Source organism: Corapipo altera, unplaced genomic scaffold, assembly GCF_003945725.1.
Source record: "Corapipo altera isolate COAL_440 unplaced genomic scaffold, ASM394572v1 0, whole genome shotgun sequence".
In the NCBI taxonomy this organism is placed as follows: Eukaryota; Metazoa; Chordata; class Aves; order Passeriformes; family Pipridae; genus Corapipo; species Corapipo altera.
This window is the reverse complement of record NW_020884872.1, coordinates 40,271,026-40,293,477: the sequence shown is the minus strand read 5'-3', so window position 1 is coordinate 40,293,477 and position 22,452 is coordinate 40,271,026. Positions and strand designations below refer to the sequence as shown.

The following is a 22,452-nucleotide window of genomic DNA, read 5'->3' as shown; positions in this document are numbered from 1 at the left end:
AACATCCAATGAACTGAAATAGCACAAAATAAACTGCTGCTTTCCTTTTGTACCTTCTGTCCAAGATGATACTTCATCTCATCCTGGTCAGACAGAAGTTTGAGCGTCAGGATTGTACTGCACTGAACTGTGATGTTCTTCATTCCAGGAATATAATACATTACCAGCAATAATGAAATATTGCATTATTTGGGGAAATAAGTTTTGTTACATGCCTTTCCCACAGGTTGTTTGATGAACATTCATTCTTCTGGTTTTCTCTTCTGTAATCTCCATGGTTTCTACCACAGAGAAAGATTTTTGTAAAAAATAAATAAAAGAAATTAAAGTTTCTCACATGTTTCCATTGCCTAAAGAAAAAGGAGAGGGGCATGAAAGGTTCATTTCAGCAATACCCACTACACTGAGAACAGGCTAAAAAGACTTGGAGGCAAGGCAAGTCTTATACCCATAAATGGAATGTTACTGTTCTTACATAGTCTTGAGGGACACTCCTGAAAAGTTCAGTACTGATGATTTATTTGTTTTAAATTTGGATATTGTTTGAGTCACTAGACCTTTTTCTCCTCCTAATATAAAAAGGAGGTATAAACAGGTACAGGCTGTTCTGATGCCATTAAAACAGAAAAGAGATGGGGGAGTGAGAAATAGAAATAATATCTTGATGTTTCCCTGGTTAGTTCATTTAATTAAAATGCAGTTTCCAGGTGTTAGTACTATGTACATACTCATAATCAGCAGTTAAGAATTCGTTTTTCTAGGTCTGGATTTGGCCTGGGTTAGATACTCAATTTTTTGTGCATCTCTGGAAGTATGTATGAAGAAAAGTGAAAAGTATTTAACAAATCGTGTAGATGCATGAACTCCCCTTCCATCTCTTTTTCTTCACTCTACCTCCTCGTATGTCCTCACCCCTTCAAAGAAAAGGTGATTTGTCTTTGTGGTGCTTTATAGTTTCCAAAGTAGTAACATTTCATTTTTACTCTTTTGTAGCTGACTGGAAGTACAGGCATGCTGGCTTGATGGCACTCTCAGCCATTGGAGAAGGTTGCCACCAACAGATGGAGGGAATTTTAAATGAGATAGTTAATTTCGTTTTGCTATTCCTTCAGGATCCTGTGAGTATAGTTCTGTTAATGATTTCAAAATGTTCTCATTTCTGCTCTCATATGACTACTTGTTAAATAATTGAGGGAAATACTTTTTCAGCATCCAAGAGTAAGATACGCTGCTTGTAACGCTATTGGACAAATGGCAACTGACTTCGCACCTGGTTTTCAAAAGAAATTTCATGAGAAGGCAAGTAGTAGAATAGCAGGGAAAAAAAGGTGATAAAATTATATCCCCTTCAGAAACTTGTTTTCTGAAATGTTTCTTTTTCAGGTGATAGGAGCTCTTCTGCAAACCATGGAGGATCAAGGTAGCCAGCGTGTTCAAGCCCATGCAGCTGCAGCACTCATAAACTTCACTGAAGATTGTCCAAAGTCACTGCTTATTCCATATTTGGATAATCTAGTGAAGCATCTTCATTCCATCATGGTGTTAAAATTACAAGAGGTATAATATGCTGAACAAGTTGTGTCACAGAGGGTAACCTTGTCACATACGCAGAATAAGTGTAGCTGAACTAGGACCTCTTAAATGAACCAGTATACATATTTGTTATTGATCTAAACTGAAAAGAATTAGGATACATATAAAAGCAGATTTTTACATTTGGCATGCTTTTAAGTAAAATTTGTGCTTTAAAAAATATAACACTTTCTTCTTCCTCTTTCCAAGTTGATACAGAAAGGCACTAAGCTAGTTTTGGAGCAAGTTGTGACTTCAATTGCATCAGTTGCAGATACAGTAGAGGAGAAGTTTGTTCCCTACTATGATTTATTTATGCCCTCCTTAAAACACATTGTTGAGAATGCTGTTCAGAAGGAATTAAGACTTTTACGAGGAAAGACTATTGAATGCATCAGCCTAATTGGTCTTGCTGTTGGTAAAGAAAAGGTAAGTTTAGATTTTAAATAGTGATCTAAATATATTTTAAAATGCCTTTGTTTTTTGAGATGCTAACATTGAATTAATATAATCACTTGTTAAACATATAGCTATATATTGTTGCTGATTTCTGTGCTTGTTTTTGTTTTCGTTTTTGAAGTGACTGTCTTGCTGTTTAAATTCACAACCTCACAATAGAATCTTATTACAGCTTAAGTCATTCTTGTCACACTGAGCAATGTTGAAAGCAAGCATTTTTAATTCCTTTGGGGTTTTTTGCCTTAAGAGAAATACTGGAGCATCTCATTTACGCAGTACCAAGGGCAAAAAGTATCTAGTTCAAAGGAAACTTAGTAAAGTTTTTGTATACACATGCCTGAAAAAGTTTAAATGTGCTCATAATAGAACTTGAAGTACTTGTTTGTCATGAGGTTTGATGTATTTGGCAAGGGGGTTTTTTGATAAGTTTGTTAAAACGTCTCTCAAAAGACTGGAGAAACAATTGTGAAGCACTACAGAAGAGTCTAAGTGATCTTCCGATTGCATGTTTGCATTATGGTTTATGGATTTTCATTTTATTGAGTGAAGAAAGCAAAGTCACACTTCGAAGTAAAATAATGCAATGTATGCAGTATAAAACTACTAATACCCCCCTTCCCCAAATTATCAGCTTTCATTTGACTTAGAAGGACTACCAGTAAATTTACCATGCATGCAAGTAAACTTCAGAAAAATTTTAAACATAACATTTAGTAAATTATTCTTGGAGAACTAGTGGGAACATGGGGAGGGAAAAGAGGGTAACATAATTGGGGCATCTCATGTGACCGAAAATGTTACTACCTTGTGAGTAAGTAGCTCATGCTGTCAGCTTTTATCCCAGTTCCATAATGGAGTCAAAATAGTAGGGGGATATCTGGATAAGTTAGAATTGTCAGATTTTTTTATATTTTTTTATTGGTGAGTAGTAGTCATTTATGTAGTGTTTTATTGAAGTAGTCCTCTACTTTCAAGTGTAAGAACACAAGAGCAACTTGGTGATGCTTCCAGGAAAAGAACTTGTTTTCACTTTTATCCACATTTCAGTCTGTTTCCAGCTTTAGCTTATGTCTTGATAGTGTGTTGGACTTAATGTAAGTGAGCCTTTAAGTCTCTTTGAAAAGTACCATCTTAATTTGCCTTTAAGAACATATAGTTGTTTCCTGTTTCTAGTTTATGCAGGATGCATCAGATGTAATGCAGCTATTACTGAAAACACAGACAGACTTCAGTGATCTAGAAGACGATGATCCACAGGTATGTTAAAATCATTTCTTTATAGATCATTGGTTAGTATTAAAAACATTGCTTGTATATGTGATATTTCTGCCCCTCACTTAGCCCCTCAGGCTAATTGTCCAGCCTGACAAAAATTGACATTGATATGGCCCCAGAATCTATCATGGAAGCATGGTTAGGAAGTGAGACTTCCAAGACCTATATCTGCTGAAGAAATTTGAGCATGTGTGTAACCATTCCTTGCCTGTTAGTAACTACTTTGTTTGGCATTGTGTGATCTATATCCTTGCTGTCACCTTCTTATAAATAGTTCAATGAAACTTGTTAAGCAGCTGTTCTAATGAGCAGAGAGCTATTTTGACTTGTGCATCTAAAAACGAATACTCCTCTGAAAACACAGTACTGCACTCTTTGCTCTTATTTTGCCAGTTTCAGGAATGTGGCTCAGTGGTATTGTTTAAATTTGGGAAATAATTCATTTCAGAAAGGACTTTTCCAAGATAGTCATGATTGCGTAAGTTTATCTTACACTGTCACATTTTTACATGTATAGCAGCTTTGATCAGAGGTACTGTCAAGGTATTGTTAGAAAGAAAGACTTGGGACAGGTCTTTTGGAGATGCATTTTTATATGGATGGCATTTTGGATGAGTTCTCTTTGAAGTAAGTTTTATGCACTGCTGTCAAAAGTATTTTTAAAAAGTCCTATGGTGTAATGTTCTTCCTTCATGCTTTCCTATTAAGTATGCATTAAAATAAAATGTGGGACATGAAAATTCTGACTTTCTTATCTTTTCTAGATTTCTTACATGATTTCAGCATGGGCCAGAATGTGTAAAATTCTTGGAAAGGAATTTCAGCAGTACCTTCCTGTTGTCATGGGACCTTTAATGAAGACTGCATCCATTAAACCTGAAGTAGCTCTTTTAGACAGTAAGTTTAAGATGATGATTTTCTTGAAAATAGTATGGAAAGAAATGATTTTGTAGCACTTGTAGATTATTTTTCCTTTCTTCTGTATAACAGCACAAGATATGGAGAATATGAGTGATGATGATGGTTGGGAATTTGTAAGCATAGGCGATCAGCAAAGTTTTGGAATTAAAACTGCAGGTCTTGAAGAAAAAGCAACTGCATGCCAGATGCTGGTAAGTAATAGAACAGTTTTGATGACCTATGTGTTGCTGGTCAGTTGAGCCTGAAGCCAAAATTGGTAACAAAAATATTCTTTGTAGTACCGTGAAATAGTTCTGGGGTTCTTTGGGTGATACTGCTAAGTTTATATTTCAGACACTTTGTTTCATGTGGCTTACTTGATTAAAGATAGTTTTATTTGGTTTGGAACCTACAATTTTTAAAATGAACAGATAGTTCTACTTTATTATCAAAACTTTTAAGGAACATGATGTGTTAAAAAAGTAGTTTGTTTTTGCAAATATTGCTGTTTCTGAATTCAGTGTAAGAAATATGGGCATGCTCTAAGAGTGAGAATTCATACTGTCATAAAGTTTCTTAAAATACCACAGTGGAGGAGGAAGGTAAATGTGTTTTAAAGTAAAAAAAAAACCTTGTACTTTTAAAAATGTTTCTCACCATTATATAGTTGAAAAATATTAGTATTTTCCTTTAAAGGAGGCATTTCTATGCTCTGTTTTTCAGGTTTGTTATGCAAAAGAGCTAAAAGAAGGATTTGTGGAGTACACAGAACAAGTTGTAAAGTTGATGGTTCCATTGCTGAAGTTCTATTTCCATGATGATATCCTATTAACAAATACTACCGTGAAAACAGAAACTTAGTTTGGAAGAATCAAAGTTGTGCTTACATTTTCCTAAATGAATTGGAAGTGTTAGTGTTAAAATATTTTGTGACTTTATAGCAGAAATTGTTTCAGAGAATGTTGGTTTACACACTATTTTAGGCAAAATATCCTACTTTTCCCCATAGTTTCTTTTCAAATAAGCCATCAGTAGAGAAAGTGATGTTTGTGCCAACAAAGCAAAGGAAAACTTGAATGGCTTTTCTGTCATGGCCTGAAACAGGCTTGAAGCCACTTTGAAATAGCAAACAGTTTAATTTTCCTATGATTTAATCTGTATCTACTTAAGAAATCAAATGCAGGAGACTAATAAAAAAAAAATTTTGGGTAGAAATCTAAGAGCTTAATCATAGTGGTGGATGCTTAAATTCAAAGCACTTTATGTTGGATTCGATTGCTTTGTTTCCTTAATAATGAAACGTGTTCGAGTGGCAGCAGCAGAGTCAATGCCCCTCCTTCTTGAATGTGCTCGAGTCCGTGGGCCAGAGTACCTCACACAGATGTGGCACTTCATGTGTGATGCACTCATCAAAGCCATTGGGACAGAACCAGAGTCAGATGTTCTCTCAGAAATAATGCATTCTTTTGCAAAGGTAATGTTATCCTTTACAAATTTTGTGGTGTTACTGTCCATAAGAAAGGACTGTGTTTGATGTTCATTTACACGGCTGGAATAAATGCAAGGCTTCCTCTATGTGAAATTTGATTTGACTTTAAATATTACAGCTGATGAAAAAAGTTGTTGTTTTTTTTTTTTTCAAAAATACCAAAGTATTAACCTAAAACAATTATCAGATTTGTTAATTTTAACTGCAAGCAACTGAAGTTATGGACATGAAATGTATAGTGGTGTTATGCCTTACTTGTATAATTTGAGCATTGATTACGCAACGAATGTTTTATTAATATTATTTCTGCCTTAAACCAGAGCATGTATTAATTTTCTTTGGGTGCCTAGATTTCATTAAGACTGCTCATGTAACTTAAATCTGAAAAACTGATGATTTTATTTCACAAGTGTATTGAGGTAATGGGAGATGGATGCCTTAACAATGAACACTTTGAAGAACTTGGGGGAATACTGAAAGGAAAACTAGAAGAGCACTTTAAAAATCAAGAATTAAGACAGGGTAAGTTAACATTAAGTCCTGTTAACATGTGATATGGCTGTTCTTTAAAGAAGAACTCCTAATTATTTCTGAACACAGAAAAAAAGCTTAGTTTAGATTTCTTAATTTGTGTATTTATGTAAGGTAATTGGGCTTTGAAAAACAGAAGCCATGAGTTACATTTGTAAGCTCTGGGAGTATGAGGATGGTATCATTTGCAGCAGTACTGTAGTTTAATCAAAAGTTGATGGACAGATTTACTTGAAAGACAGTGCACATATCTTGTGTTGTCTTTTCTGTGGGTTTTTTTCATCTGAAGTCTTAACAGTTTTCTTAAAACAGTGGTAGTTTCTTATTTCTAAGCACTTTTCATGTCTTCATGGACAAACTGGTGTGTTAATTTAATGTGCTTTTACACATTCTTAAAATGAGCTGGCTTGTACTTGTTTTTCTGTGAAAGCTCTTTGAAGCTTCTTAAAGACAGAAAGTTCCTATTGCATCTTCAGCTACTGTTTCCTGTTTTCTAAATTTGTTTATGCATAATTTTTTCCTTTTTACAGGCTTCTTATGCACTTGTAGAAAGATAATGGTTTAATTTTTTTTTTTAATTTAGTGAAAAGACAAGATGAAGACTATGATGAACAAGTTGAAGAGTCATTACAAGATGAAGTAAGTTGATTTGGGGAGCTTTTCCACTCATAAGCACCAGGATAGAAATACATTACACAAATATGGTGTGCTACCTGGTTAAAGCATAGTGCATCCTCAGAATTACTCCTTCCTACAAGAATGTTCTATTACTATAGTCCTTCAAAACTTCAGTAAGAAATGAGCCACATGACATGTGTGAATTAGAAAATATGAAAGGTTTAGTTTTCCAGTATACTGAAATAAGAAGTTTGGGTTATAGCTTTTTATTTTCTTCATCCTCTCAACAATTCTTAGATGACTTTATCAGTGATACAGATTCAACAGCAGAATATTTATTCTAAGGCCTAGCCCTGCTGACTTGCTTTTTCTTTCAGCCTTATGAGCTGGGTGGCTCTTAAGCTTGAGCATACCTCTGATTCCTAGACATCTGGTATGTCACGTCAGGAGCCTGTCTCAAAAAGAATAGCCCAAAAATAGTATCAAAGAAGGATGGCGGGATAAATAGCTGGCATAATGTGTTTTCTTAGGAGAGAATACCAAAGTGACTTTTTAGTTTGGGGCTGATTGAAGAAGAGATATAATAGTTTTATTAGATCATTATTGGTATGGAGAGGGTAATAGAGAATAATAGATCACTGCTGCTTCTAACATAAGACAAAAGATGCTTAGTAAATTTAAGAACTAAGGAACTTTTTTTTGCCACACGATGCAGGTGTGAAGCTTGATTACAGGAGTTAAACCTGTATGCAGACTCCGGAATGTATCCTAAGAAATAATGCACCCATATGTAAATACTGTCTTTAATAACAATGCAGTTCTTGAGCCCCTTTCCTTTGGGAACGTTAGGCCAGCATTCAAGAGGATAGGTATCTGTTGCCTTCATACTGCTTGGGATCAAAAAATAACAAATATCAAGTTCTGAACCAAGACCCTTTCCTGATTTTTCTTCCTTTCTCCTTTGAAATGTTTACTGTTCATTCTTTTAGACGATGACTTAGATGGTTTGTTAATCTTTTTTTTTCTTATGTTTCACTCTATACTGATAATGAAAGAAACTGCAAGCAGCTATTTCAGACAAACTGAATCCATACTCTACAACAGAGTTGCAAGGCCTTTTTTAAAATGTTTTAATGTTTGCTGTATTTTTTCTGTAAAGTCTGAAGGAAGACTTGTCTGCATTACCCTGTGAAAGAAGGATTGACGCCAGAATGTCACTTGCCATATCGACAGAATTAGCATATGATAATCAGTAAAATTTGGTTATATGCCTTTGATCCCAGAGTATGTTTATGTAGCCCTTACCTCAAGGCCTTTGGCAGGGTTTCACACTACATCCTTGTCACTAAATGGAGAGATATGGATTTGATGGATGAACTATTCAGCAGATAAGGAATTGACTGGATGGCTATGTCCAAAGAATTCCATTCAGTGCCTCAGTGCCTCAAGACAGTGGAACATGTAACCTAGAGAAGTACCCCATCCCTGCAAGTATTCAAGGACAGGTTCGATGGAGCTCTGAGCAACATGGTCTGGTGAAAGGTGTCCCTGTGTGTGCAGCGGGGTTGGAACTAGACTAACTTCAAGGTCCATCTCAACCCAAACCATTCTGTGCTTCTGTCATTCCGTAATTAGACTAACAGTTGAAATAGTGAACTTGAAAACCTTTGTTTTACAAAAAAAGTCACAAAACAACTTTATTCCATTAGTTTAGACACTTTGGCATTTCATGTGAGTTCCACAATTTTAAAGATAATTAGTCTGAATGTGAATTGTGTCCTTTTCCTTTCAGGATGACAGTGACGTTTATATTTTGACAAAAGTATCAGACATTTTGCACTCAATATTCAGCAGTTACAAGGAGAAGGTACTGCCATGGTTTGAAAGGTTACTTCCACTAATTGTCAACTTAATTGTAAGTACCTTGCTTTCCTTTGATTTGAATTGAATTCTTTTTTCTGATGTGTTAATAGACCTTCCATGCTGGACTCTTAGAGAACTTGGTAGATAGAATGTAGCAATTGCTGTTTTACAACCTAGATGTGTGTGGTTGAAGAATCATTCTGGATGAAGACTGAAGTGATTACTTATGCTTTTTGAGCAGCTGCGCTGCTGTGCTACTTAAAATTTCTGATTTCAAGACCCAGGATCATTGACGCATACAACTGTTTTGAGACATTTAATTTTCCTGAGAGTGTCCAATGTTTTTACAATGGATTTCAAGAGGAGGGATGAAAAAGTGTTGCAGACTCTTGGGGGAAAATTGTGTGTGAAATAGAGGTGTAAACGATTTGGCTGAAAATCATTATTCGTTCAGTAAGTTCAGATAGTCATCTCTATTTTGTTTTGTTTATGATATTGCTGCAAGTGTAACTGCAGACCATTACATGCTTGTAGGATTCAGTTTAATCCAGGAAGATTTTAACAAAAGTACTAGACCACTGTTCCTGTGATTGTTCTGTTGATATAATCATTGGCTGCATAAAAATTTTAAGGTGTGTAAAATGCTACTTGTTTTTGATGCAGTGTCCACACAGGCCGTGGCCAGACCGGCAGTGGGGGCTGTGCATTTTTGACGACATTGTAGAGCACTGCAGCCCAGCCTCATTCAAGTATGCAGAATACTTCCTGAGGCCAATGCTGGAGTCCGTGTGTGACAACAGCCCAGAGGTCAGGCAAGCAGCTGCCTACGGCGTTGGAGTCATGGCACAATTTGGGGGGGATGGCTACCGTCCTTTTTGCCCAGGTACATACCTGCATCTGATGAGACTATTTGAATGTGTGATTTGGGTGAGAGGAAATAAACTTAAAAATTGCTTGATTTTGGTTGATGAGGTCTCTTCCCCTTGGCAGTGAAATAGATTACCAGTATAACCTGTGTGGTAGACAAATGATGGCTCAATAAAGTACCTGAATTCCTTGGGCTTTTATTGTTGTTCTGCTTAGCATTTCTGTCGCAGCACTTACTGCTTAGCAAACTTGATATAACGTATTCTTTTTTAAGATATGATCTGACATGCAAATGTTAATTCATAAAGAACAGCTTTCTGATACACACCTGTCTCGTAGATGCTTTTTATTAATACTAAGGGGGTTGCATATTAATGCAAAACCCCTTGGATATCTGGAAGAATTATACGAATGACCTGTATTAAGGAATAGCCTAGAATACAACTAATGTGGCTCCCTGCTTTCCTGTTACATATGAAGAAAGAGCCTGATTTCTGTTAAGTAAGAAATGAAATGAGTGTGGTACTACTTATCTGAAAGTACTTGGTCTGCTTTCTCTCTGAATGTTTCGTGTTTCTCCAAAACTTCAAATTCATTTTAAATTGAAAGAAATTATTGTCTGCTTGCACTCTTCTTGCCATTCACCAGAGTTAATTTTGCACACTAAGTGGCATCCCGTATCAGAATTTTTGCCTTTTTTTTTTTTTAAGAAAATATTTAGCTAAATTTGTATTTCAAATATGTATTTCACATGAATCTTTAACAAAAGCTGAATTAAACGATGTAAGAAAATAAGAATCATCTGATAGGGATAAATCAGGACTTTAACACAAATCTTACCTACATCAATCAGGGTTGTAATTTTCATTGTTAATGTAAATTATTGTTACGTGGTTACAATCAAGATGTCTTTTAAAAAAAATAAAAGAAAAAAGCAGCAGTGGCACATTAAGAGCATTAACATTTAGAATTGTTTAGACAGTTCTGATTTTGAAACTTTTGGGGCTTTTGAGCATCTGTTGAAGTCTTAATTTTATTTTTCATTCATTAGATTTTGCCTTGCTCCACTTAAACTTTGTAACATCTTTGATCCTTTTCTTAGTATTTGGACAAATAATCCCTGATTAAACCCAGACACTTGACTTCTCCTTTTATTGAATTTTAGATAAAATAACCTTTTTCCTTTAAGCATACATTTTGTTAGCAGACACCTCAAAAGTATTCTAAATCCTTTTGCACACACATGAAAGAATTTTGTGATTTATTTTAATAGATGAAGATGTGCTGTGATTAGAAACAAAGCAAATCCATAGCATGAGAAGTTTTCTACCCCATGGGTTTTGCTGTCTTCTCTGAAAAACATCATGTTTGTGAGCTTTTATTTATAATTTAATTTCTTTACTGGTTGATATATAGTGCTGACATATTGTTCTGTTGCAAGTTTGTAGCAGTCTGTTCAGAAAAAGCAGATGTATTAATTTATTAACATGAAGCATTTTTGACAGTCAGTTGAAAAAATCCAGGAATATAGAGAGAACTTGTAAATGGCACATGAGCTACATTATGATGAAATAAAAAGCACTAAAAACAGAATTAGTAAAGAGCAAAGAAATAAAATAGAAGGAAAAACAATGTAACTTTCTAAATAGGGTTACAAGGTTACAGTTGATGCAACCATCAATGTTGCTTCTATTTCTTATGTTGGTGGAAGAATATAATCATCTGTTCTCTGTGAAAATTGTTTAATCAACTGCATGGGCTTCTTCCTAAATCACATCAGTGCCCTCAAAATTTGGTGGAGCAATAATTGGAAAAAAACTATTATTATGATAGAAGATGGTCTTTCATAGTCAAAAGGTTTTTTTAAGGATTATCTAAACCAACACCTATGTGGAATGGGTCTGTTGTATGGATAGGAAGAAAACTATCTGCTAATCTGTAGGGAGGAAATTATGCAGATTCATTTTCATACCCTCTTAATTTTACAGCTACAAGGACATGCATACCTACAGAGTCATCCATTAGTGTTAAGGAGTGAAGAAACACAGATGAGTTTTAGCTTCAGCAGTCATGAAAACCTGAGATGCAAAATGCAGACCCAGCTTGACCTGGAGATTGTAGACTTCTATGAAACAAATTCTGCTTTGCAGAATAATCCAACATTATTATCCTGCATTTGATACACAAGCTAGTGAATCTGATGACCAATGTTTCTGCAGTTCTGTAATGTTTATCAGCCCCATGAAAGTATCCTTGTCTAGTTTAGGGTTAGTGATATTTTTCCATGGCTGCTGAATTCTTCAAAAATATAATTCAGTGGAGTAAATATAGCAAGGGTCATTGTGTATTCTTTAACTGCAAAGCTGCTACTTACTCATCAAAATGCAGAAGTGCAAGATCTTGCTCTTCCTCAGTAATTGGAGTTATTTTGAAGTGTGCTTTCTGCACAATTCCACAACCTGTTTTCTGTGCCGATTTAGAATTTCACCTCTTTAGCATTTTATTTTTAGCAGAAGAGCACAATAACATTGTTCTGCATGCATGTAGAGTGCTCTGAAGTCTGCGTGGACACTAGTAACTAAACACATGACATTAATGTTATTTAGAAGTGTGCGTGTGGTTACCCATGTGACTAATAAAAAATATAATTGCTATTAACCCAACAAGAAAACTGGCATTTTTCCTTCATTGAAAGGCATTTCCTTTCCTTGACTTTTGCAATCTAAACCATGCTAGCTTGATTCACCAGATGAGATTACTCCTATGAACTTTTCCTAGGGCACCTTTTAGTGAAGGGAGGTGTGTATGTGTACATATATACATACATACATATATAATATTTATATGTATATTTTTTTTATATGTGTATGTGCACACAAGCAGTAGATGTACAGCAGGCATGCACTACAGTTCACATTATTGTAAATGTCTTCTTAGCAGTGCTTTTCCTCATCCTGTGTTTATAGAGCCTATTATATTAAAAAGGTAATGCTTGTTATGTATGTTTTTACTTAAAAATTACAGTGTCATTTATATTTTAGATTACATAACTCCAATTGAGAGACATGGGAAGATTTTTTTTTTTTCTTTTGAACTTCTAAAGACAATTCAGACTTTTGCACTAGCTGCTCTCTTGTGTTTCCTTGCAGAGCTTTATTTTTCTGTTTGGTTTTCATATGATAATTATTGAGCAGAGAAGAACCTAGAAGTAGTTGAACATTAAAATGACTGGATTTTGGTACTTGAGACACAAAAAATACTGGTTTTAATACGTGCAATTGTCTCATGTAGAGTTTGTGATGTTAATAAAGCATACCTTCATCATGCATTAAACTTTATTCTTGTATTGTTTAACAATTAGAGGCGCTTCCACTGCTGGTGAGAGTCATTCAGTCACCAGATGCCAAAACCAAAGAGAATGTCAATGCAACAGAAAACTGCATTTCAGCTGTAGGAAAGATAATGAAGTTCAAGCCTGACTGTATAAACGTTGAAGAAGTCCTCCCACACTGGTTATCATGGCTTCCACTTCATGAAGACAAAGAAGAAGCTGTTCATACTTTCAACTATCTGTGTGACTTACTGGAGAGGTAAGGCAAAGTCTTCACACTAATGCAGAAAGTAAGCCTGTTTGCAGGTTATTTCATTACATTCTTTTTCCAAAACTGAGAAACTGCCAAGTTAATCTGCATATGTTTTAGAGAAGATAATTTGAAATGTCAGAAGTGAGCCTTCCCTGATGTTACTGCTGTCTTTTTCAACAGTCATTCTCCTCAACCTAATGAAAGTCTGTATGGCTGGAAAAAATTCTGGCTGCTTTATGTGTACATGATGGGAAAGGATCAGCAGAGAACTTATACAGAAAATTTCAGAAAAATTTTTTATACTTTTCTTACATATCAGCACTAATAACTGATCAGTCTTTTTATTTAAGAGCAGCATACATGCTCTTGCAGCCTTCTTTTTTTAACCTTCTAAAGTACTTTTGCAGCTTTTTGCTCTTTGAAAGCTAGAGTATCAACGAAGTGAAGTATAAAGTAGAGAAATAATATGGATAAATTCATGGTACAGTGTTATTTCCCTTAATAAGTTTATGATAATTATTTCGTTTAGTATTGAAAACATCTTGTCCCATAGCTTGTTCTTTAGATTTGTACTCCCTCCCATAGGTCACAGGATTAAAAAAAAAAAAAAAGATCATTCTAGTGTGGGTGCAAGTTGCACTTCATAACTGAGTGAAAGAATGTCAGCCTCTGAGGCGTTATATAGTAGCCACGTTATGGTTGGCACTGTATTATATTTTAGGAGATAAATATAAAGGAAGATTTCCTGCAGTCTCTTCTACTTTGTGAATATCTTGTATCTCTTGGTGCTTTATTGAGGCAAAGTCTCAAAATGAGTGGTGGCAACTGAGGTCCCTAGACTGATAATAGAACAGTTGTGTAGAGACACCATAATAATGCTGACAGTTGTGCATGCACACAGGTATATAGAAATGGAGAACTGCAGTACTGGCATACTTCTGTACCCAGCTCTGTGCAGGTGGCTCAGCCTGGCCACCTACTTCCCTGAAGATCTGCCAGTCCTACATTCACTCTGTGTTCCAGCAGTGGTAGGTGGCAGGGCTGGAAGGTAGCTAATGTTTTCCACACAGATTCCTGGTTGCTAATACTCCTCTACTCCAATGTTTGGCTTGGAAAGAGGGAGCAGAACTGCTTGCTTGCTGTGTCAGTGAGAGTGCTGGCAGAGAGCTGAAGTTACTGCTGCTCCTGACACGAGTCATGCAACTTCCTCCCCCTTGCAGCACTGACAGACAGAGGAGAGAGAGGAATAAGGCCTTTTAGGCAGGGTATTTCTGTCACACTATTTACAGTTCCATCTGCATGGAACTCAGCTGTTCTGTAAAGTTCAGAACTTCATCCTGATAAAGTTTAGGTTGATTAGAGAATCAGCTGGTTAAATATTAACAGTAGGGGGAACATTTTGTCAGCAGGTATAAAAGCTGTGTGTACTTACTCAGCTGTGTGAAACTTAAATGAAAATAAGCAGTTCTAGAATAAGATACAAAATCAGTCCACTTACATATAAAATGCTTACCTTAATTAGTTAAGCATTAGTTTATTTGTAATCTATATATATTTTTATTGTAACAGCAATAACCCAATTGTCCTCGGTCCCAACAACTCCAACCTTCCCAGAATACTTGGTATAATTGCGGATGGTGAAATTCATGAAGCTATCAAACATGAAGATCCATGTACCAAGCGGCTGGCTAATGTTGTTCGCCAAGTGCAGGTAAATAAATGCTTGCTTTAGTATAGAGAGAACATTTAGAATCTGTTTTCAGAAGTAACCAAACTGTTAAACCAGTTTTGAGAGCGCTGACTCCTTGGAGAATAACACTTCAACCAATGCTCTTGGAGATCCTTGAACATTCCTTGAATGATTAATGATAAAACCTGGTGAAATTTGTACCTGAATAAAGCTTATTAATGAAAAAATGTAGTTATGTGCAGCTAGGCAGTTAACGTGCAAGCTAGTGTTAGTTTCTTGTGGATTTTTTTCTGAATCAGAAATTAAAATCTGGAGAGAAATCTCTGTCCTTTTGTCAATGAACTGTGTACTGCAGGGTTTGATTCAAGACATGGTTTTTGTAAGGGTCCCCAGCACCCTGTGGTGACTTACTAATATAGCAGAGGCTTGGATCCTGTGCTAGAAAATGAGTGCAAACCACAAGTAATTTACTACTGCCTTTTTTAACCCAATGCAAATACAGGTGGCTGCTCAGTGCTTTCCCTGCCTTTGGGGAACTGCCTTAAGGTTTACTTCCTTTATGCTATGAGTAACTTACTGGTGATGGGGATGTCCAAGTATTTAAGCAGCATTTCCCTACAGCATTGTGATAGTGCAATAGGGCAGATCTCATATAGGGCCAAATGTTGTCGGGTGGATGTAGCACCTAATGCTAGAAAGAAGTGTGCTTGGATAGCATGTCGCTCATAAAAACACAGGGAGCTCTTCTATTATTGTCCAAGAATTTTAGGAATACTTGATGTTGGAAAGGATTCACTTGGATGAGTGTATCAGTATCAGCCTGCGAGATCCATTATGTGTGGTAGAAAATTACTTGTTACAATCCTGAAGATATAAGGAGAATGCAATTGAGCAAAGTTTCAAAGTGAAGGTGGTGTACGTGCCGCTCTAGATTCTGGCTGACAGATACAGGTCCTTGCTGTTAGTACTTAAAGTCTGGGAATGGAACTTTGTATTAGGGTATGCTAATGCATTTGCTCACTTTACCTCAAATCGTCAAGGTTAGATAATAATTAATTCTTAACAATACAATGGCCCATAGATGTGTAGATTAGTTATGTACAGCAAGGTCTTGTTTTGGCCAGGAATGACAGGAACATTACTATGAAACAAGACTTCATCATTGGCTAAATGATTTACCTTCATACTGTGGAGGAAAAAAAGTCATCTCTTTTAAAAAATAAAATTTTAGCATGCTGTTGCCAATTCTGTCTTTATTCACACATAATATTTTGTCTTTAGTAAACCACTGTAAATGTTTTATCCTGTGATAGGAGTTTTAAAGGCTATGTAGTTGCTAGCAAGTCTGCCTGCTGCTTCCCAGATTCCGGGTGAAAGACTTGACTGTTTCACTGCCAGTGTCTGACATGAGCAACATTATGGTCATAATTGGAATTGAACATAATCTTTTTTCCTCGTGCTTAGGTAATATCAGGCCAGAAATATTTCAGTGTGAAGTATCAATTGAAATGTTTTTCACAAATGCTGGAAGAGCACATTTAATTTTGCAATATTTCTTCATAAATTGAGAGTCTAAAATGCCTAATGTTATTTAAAACTAGAAACCACAAACTTAAACTTGAGAGCCTTTGTTTTTGAATTTTGTGAATCCATTTTTTTTAATTGTTTGAAAAAAAGGGCATTATAATATAACTGGAAGCAAAATATAACAAATATAAATTAAACTGGGTTTTTTTATTTACTTCAAGTATACTGTTATTGCAAAAGCCAATCTAAAGACCTATAGTCAGTCACCTGCAATTTTTTTTCCTATCATTGTCCTCAAGAAAGCAGGGTGCCAGTTGCTTCTAGCCTCTATTGATAAATGAACAAATACTTTTTTTCCAACCTTGTTTATTATCAGCATGTACTGATACCATTAGAACCAACCTACTGACGGTGGCTTTAAAAGTTGATGTCTCAGCTAAGGGCTGTGGTAACACAGATGATGGATTTACTCAGATAAATGCTCTGTACGTCTCTCTGGGAATTAATTTACCTTTCTTTTCACTACAGCGCAATGCTGTGAGTTGGCAGCAGAATTTTGCACATCTACACATAGCATCCGTAGCACGTCATGCTGTAATCACAGTGCTCACTTTGAAGCTCTGTGTTACTGCTGCACCAGTGCCCAAAACACTGTCGTGTGGAGGCAGAGTTCAGTTTGTCTTGATCATTGATCTGTTAATTTCAGTGCAGCACAGAGCAAGTGATTTAGGCTGTGGTTAACACAGAAGTATCGGTTGTCAATTGGCCCACTTAGTTATAGGGAGTTCCCAGGAGTTTCAAATCCATTACTTTACTGCTGTTCAGCCTTCTGGAGCATCTCGAGTTGAACCTCTGCAGCACCACATATAACTAAACATGTCAGTCTCTTCTCTGTCGCGTATGTATTACAGGAATAAGCTGACTGAATTTTGAGCTTTGTAAACATAGGAAAGTTTAGGATGTGCCTTGTATGCTTGTCAGCCTGCATAAAGACCACTTCTCATTTGTTTTTTAGACATCCGGAGGACTGTGGACAGAATGCATATCACAGCTCAATGCAGATCAACAGGCAGCCATACAGGAGCTCCTAAACTCTGCTTGAAGGGCCTTAATTATCATCTGCAAGAAAACTAACTCCAAATAAACGTTTACCCTATTGTTTAGGTTTCTTTTGTTTCTTTTTTGAGTAAAACCAGAACTGTAGTGCGTGTAGGCCATTCTTCTGCAACCTACAGGCAGTGGCAGCAGGGAGAAGCATTCTTTCAGAATGGTGTTTAAATCGGTTTCTATCCCACACATGGAAGAAGTTTCCTGTAAACTCTACAATAGCACTGAAGAGTATTTTTCTAACGGTATAAGCCATCCATACGATGGTGAAAGGGAAACAAGATGAATTTTCTCATTAGACATAAGATCTTCAGCAGTAGATGTACGTTATAACAGATAAACGTTTCTCTACATCTAGTGTTAATTGTATTAATTGGAGTGTGAGTCTTTGTAGGGTAGAAAGTGTCCTTCTGCCCAACAACTTAGTAGATCAAAATATGAAAAACTGAAGACAAACATCGAGCATGAAGACCTCATTGATTGCACTTTCGATTCCCAAAAACAACTTGTACAGTGACTCAATGAGGAAAGCTGTTCAGCTTCCAGCCCTTGAATGTGAAGTCTCTTTGGCATGTCTGACAGTATCTCATTCACTCCTCAATAAATGACATTGAAACACAAGAAGCTTGTGTAGAAGTTCAGTGATGTGTGGTTCTTTTAATTTACTCTTGTGAAAAAATGCAAATAACAAACTATACAAGTCTCGATTTTATATTTGAAACTTTGTATATTGTTGCCTATTACAGATTTTATGCTTTTTGTTTCTTGACTTTTTAACAAATTTTTCACCCGAATGTGTAGCAGGGAGACTTAATGGCATTCCTTGTATGACAGTAAATTTGCATATCTTGACTTTAAAATGTTTTTCATGTTCAGATGAGATTGCGTTTCTTAACTTTATAAATTGTAGTGTTGTTCCAGCTGAAAATGTGCAACATGATCTGGCAGGCAGCAATCCTGTTACAGTAGCCTGTGTTTTGTTTAAAACAATCATGCAATTGACAGTCTGACCTGAAAGAATCAAAAACCTTCTCAGGTCTTTCTGGTACTGCGAAAGCAATACATCATTTACCAGCAAACATAATCATAGAGTGTCTGATTTCTAACAAAGGTGAGTGATGTTTTTACGGTCTGTTACTTCAAAGCTGTTAGTTTATATATCGATCTTTAAAAACCTCAGTTTTCTCTCAAGTGTTCTTCAAGTCAACCTCAGTTGTCTCTTGAAACAGAAAATATTTTCAAAGAGGGTACAAGTTTTCTTCCTTTATGACAAGAAAGGGTAGAACTTTACCTGTAATAAATGCCTCTCTTACTAAAGAATAAACTTAGTTTTGTCTTTGGAAATGTTTCAGAAAAGAAAACATTACAGAATGAGGTGTACCAAAACCAGCCCAGGACCATTATATCCAGATATTTCTGAGACACACTGCCTTAACCCTATGAGTTGATGGTGTAGTTTGTTTAGAGGCAACTGAAACAGTGCCACAAAGTTTGTGGCAGTTTTCTGGTCCAGTTTTCATTTTGTTCAGTGTTGTTAATCTTGTATTGACAGAAATTTAAGCATTCATGCATCTCAAAGATACATGTTAAAGATTAGATACCAGTACTATGAGAGAACCAGTAAGTCTGGTCAGTTATCTCAAGCACTGGTCCTGACTACAATTGGGCTATATTATATCCATCATCTTTCTTGTTTGTGGAGTTTGGTATTTTTTAAGTATTTGTTATTTCAGTTTCCCCTCAGTCTAAAACATGTAATTTTTTCCCTGCAGCATACTTCTTGTACTTTTTCTCAAAGCTTCAGGCTTAGGGCTTTTTTTCCTTCTTTGAACTAACACTGTATGGAGAAAATTGTAGTGCGTTTGAATTGCTTTCCTAGTGGATCAACTAATCTTCTTTTCTTCCATTCAGTCCAAGTAAAGAGAACAAATAGAACCAGGAGATTATGTTGCTCTGTATGCCAGAGCCAGCACAGAGCAACTTTGTGCATTTTATCAAAGCAAAGGGCACTGAGTCACTGTGTCAGCCTGCCAGGTAGGTTGGTTCCAGGGCATACCTAGAGATCTCTTGCCTGCCCCCACTGAACTTGTCAGTGTTAATCCAAAATCTTCTGTAGCATTTTTCTCAAGTCTCACAACCTTTAAAAACTCTACACTCCCTTTCCACCTATTTAAAAGCTGTCTGGTTCAATAATCTTGGCTTTTCTTGTTCCTTAATACAGAATTTTTAAGCAGCCAACAATTCCTGTTCTTCCACTGCACTGAAATACTGTTGCCCAAAGAAAGTATAGTAGAACAGTAGCTTTATCTGCAGCTATGAAAAAATAGTGTCATCCTTAGGAAGAAGCTGAAGTAATCTTGACTGGTACTGATACGGGAAGGGCTGTAGTTTTAATTCAACCACTTTTCCTGGGTATAACTCCAGTCTTGCTTTAACAAACTGCTCAGCTATTGCTTGGTTTAAGAGATGTACCTAATGTAGCGTAAAGAGCACTGCAAACAATAGCAGTGCTCTGCTTTGGTCAAACAAAGAGGTACTGAATCCACCCTGAACATCCACACAAGTGTTCAAAGTTGTATTTAGCAGTAAAACACAACTAGAAAACTCCCCACCCGTTGGACACTGTTCCAGCACTGGAGTTCCATTAGCTTATTTAATAAGCATATTATAGTAACTACTATTCATGAGCACTGCTTTGAAAAGTAGTTCATCTCCTGAAGTGTGGGTGAGTTCCCATCTAGACTTCCAACTGTTCTTATTGTTCTGAAGGGTGAAACTACTTGCTTTTTGTTTGCAGCTCTAGGTTGTTCATGGCAGATATTCAGATAAATGTCTAGTCTCGTTTGCCTGGCTTTGCCTACACGATCCCCCTAAGAATCCTGTGCAAAATCTATGTAAGAAAGTGACTTGTAGACTTCATGCTTTCAACATGGGGTTTGTGTACTGCTGTGGCATTGTCATTACTTTTTCTCTGCAGAGACTTCAAAGTAATGCTGAGTGCAAGGGCTGGAATTCCCCAGCATAGAACAGTTGTTGTTATGCCAAATGTTGTCTGTTGTTCTTTACACACCTAGAACTATCAGTCTCATGTATGGAGTACATGCATGAGAGTAAAATGTGTTGCACAGTTGGAATTTTTGATGAAATAAAGAAATAAGGAAGGTGAAATTCCTATTGACTCTGTGTATGCATGTATGTATTGGCTTTGTAGCTGCCTCAGGCTCTTGAACTGGAGCTTTATTTTTGCCTTACTGGTATCTATAAGGGTGCACACATACACTGAGTCTTCCAAATACAATGAGCGTGCTATTAAAAATAATACAAAAGTAAAGCCACTCCACATTTTTTCAACTTAGAAGAATTTTGGTTTGCATCTTTGGGAAGCAGCCTTAGCCTTTACTATTGAATAATTTGGTTTGCTCTTACTTTGCTAACTTAGCTAATGGTACTTACTTGTGTGGGGCTCGACAGTATCTTAAATTTCAAGAAATGCATTACTTGTTTTCCAAGAAGCAGTAAACAGGATGTAAGCATCTGTTTAGTACAGATCCTTTCCCTTTTTGATTATAATGAAAGTGTTTGTGTTGCTTCAAGGAAGAACATCTCTTGGCACAGCTTAACATCTTTTGAGACTTCAGAGGTATGGGCTCAGTATTGGATAAAAGTCATGGGATTCATTCAGGAAAAGGTTTCTACAGCATCTTCTATAATGCAAAGGAGATGAGGAATGGAGGCCAACTCAGGACATGAAAGTTGTGTGTTTCATGTATTTGAATACAAAAATGCTAACCTCAGTCACAATACACTTATTCCGGTAGAAATCTGGATTTCTCTCTTGAGTTTTAGATCACTTTTGTGTATCAGAGTATTTGCTTTTCAAAGGCACTGTCTTGTTCCTCACAGACCATTAGGCCCAAATGTTTGGTCTTTACATTTGTTACGAGTTCACAAATTTTGCTCACAGAATTGATTCTGATCTTTTCAATTACCTGATAGAGAAGAAGCCACGTCACCTCTCAGCTCTCACCAGCCTGAGAGAGGCACCTTGGGATGGTATCTCCTCCTGATGAGCTCCTGCAAGGCTGGAGTTTGTGTGAAATTGATTTCTTTAGTTTGGAGGCAGGGAATTGCAGTTTCCGCTCTGAGGAGACTTTCTACAATCTCTGCAACAGATCTTTCCCTATCACTCTGGTTCAGACCAGTGATATATTTTCTATATGTTTTTGGGAAGGTAAGGTAGTGCCTAGGAGATACAAGTCAGTTATGGCTTTTATGATTTTTCGTTATTACTCCATAAGCTGCCCATGACCTCACTCAGGTGCAGGGAATCTTTTTGCCTGTTAAACCATGAAATCAGAATGTCTTTTGAGTTTAGTATTGTTACCACTCTTGATTTAAGAATAACTTAAGCTGATGTAACACTGATGTACATGCACACAAGTACATGTAGTGGAATTTAGCTTCCTTAGCGATAGATACTGAAAATTTAACAGGAACTAGTGAATGCTTTCGAGGGTTTTTGGTGGGGGGTTTTTTCAGAGGATGTGGTGGTGTGTGTTCTTGCTAGCAGAGGAGGTTCAAAAGTCCCCTGTGGCACCACATGAGCCATACTGGTTGCTGGAATGGAATTTTGGAATTTTTTTCCAGAAGAGTGGGAAGGATACATGTTAGCAGACACTCCCCAGGGGACCATTACCCAGAGTAGATAGTGAAATGTTCCCGACTTAACAGTGACTGACAGGAATTAGAAGTTTAACTTGAGTCAGTTTTGATTTGGAAAGTCAACACTTGTCTCTACCAACACCATTACCTCTGCTTGCTACCTATTGCAGTTGGCCAGTGTTTTTTGATGGTGGGTAAGGAGCAAAAAAGACAAGGGATATTACTTCAACTTAGTATTTCTGCATTAAATATGTGGCTGATTTTTTCCTAAGCAGCAAAAGAAAGTTTTGTTTTAAATATATCTGAAG

General features: G+C 36.4%; 1 protein-coding gene across 1 annotated transcript in view; it reads left to right on the top strand.

Moving 5' to 3' along the window:
• IPO5 (importin 5) overlaps positions 1-18,099 on the top strand; it is a 43,079-nt gene extending 24,980 nt beyond the window's left edge. The window contains exons 11-26 of the mRNA XM_027645066.1: positions 994-1,118; positions 1,210-1,299; positions 1,384-1,557; positions 1,783-2,001; positions 3,205-3,288; positions 4,071-4,203; positions 4,297-4,418; positions 4,930-5,026; positions 5,508-5,680; positions 6,106-6,217; positions 6,810-6,865; positions 8,637-8,759; positions 9,371-9,590; positions 12,936-13,164; positions 14,728-14,869; positions 17,391-18,099. Of these exons, the coding sequence (XP_027500867.1) occupies positions 994-1,118; positions 1,210-1,299; positions 1,384-1,557; positions 1,783-2,001; positions 3,205-3,288; positions 4,071-4,203; positions 4,297-4,418; positions 4,930-5,026; positions 5,508-5,680; positions 6,106-6,217; positions 6,810-6,865; positions 8,637-8,759; positions 9,371-9,590; positions 12,936-13,164; positions 14,728-14,869; positions 17,391-17,477 (2,186 nt within the window). The 3' untranslated portion in view covers positions 17,478-18,099. The remainder of the gene's footprint in view (positions 1-993; positions 1,119-1,209; positions 1,300-1,383; positions 1,558-1,782; positions 2,002-3,204; positions 3,289-4,070; positions 4,204-4,296; positions 4,419-4,929; positions 5,027-5,507; positions 5,681-6,105; positions 6,218-6,809; positions 6,866-8,636; positions 8,760-9,370; positions 9,591-12,935; positions 13,165-14,727; positions 14,870-17,390) is intronic.
• The last annotated feature ends 4,353 nt before the right edge of the window (positions 18,100-22,452 follow it).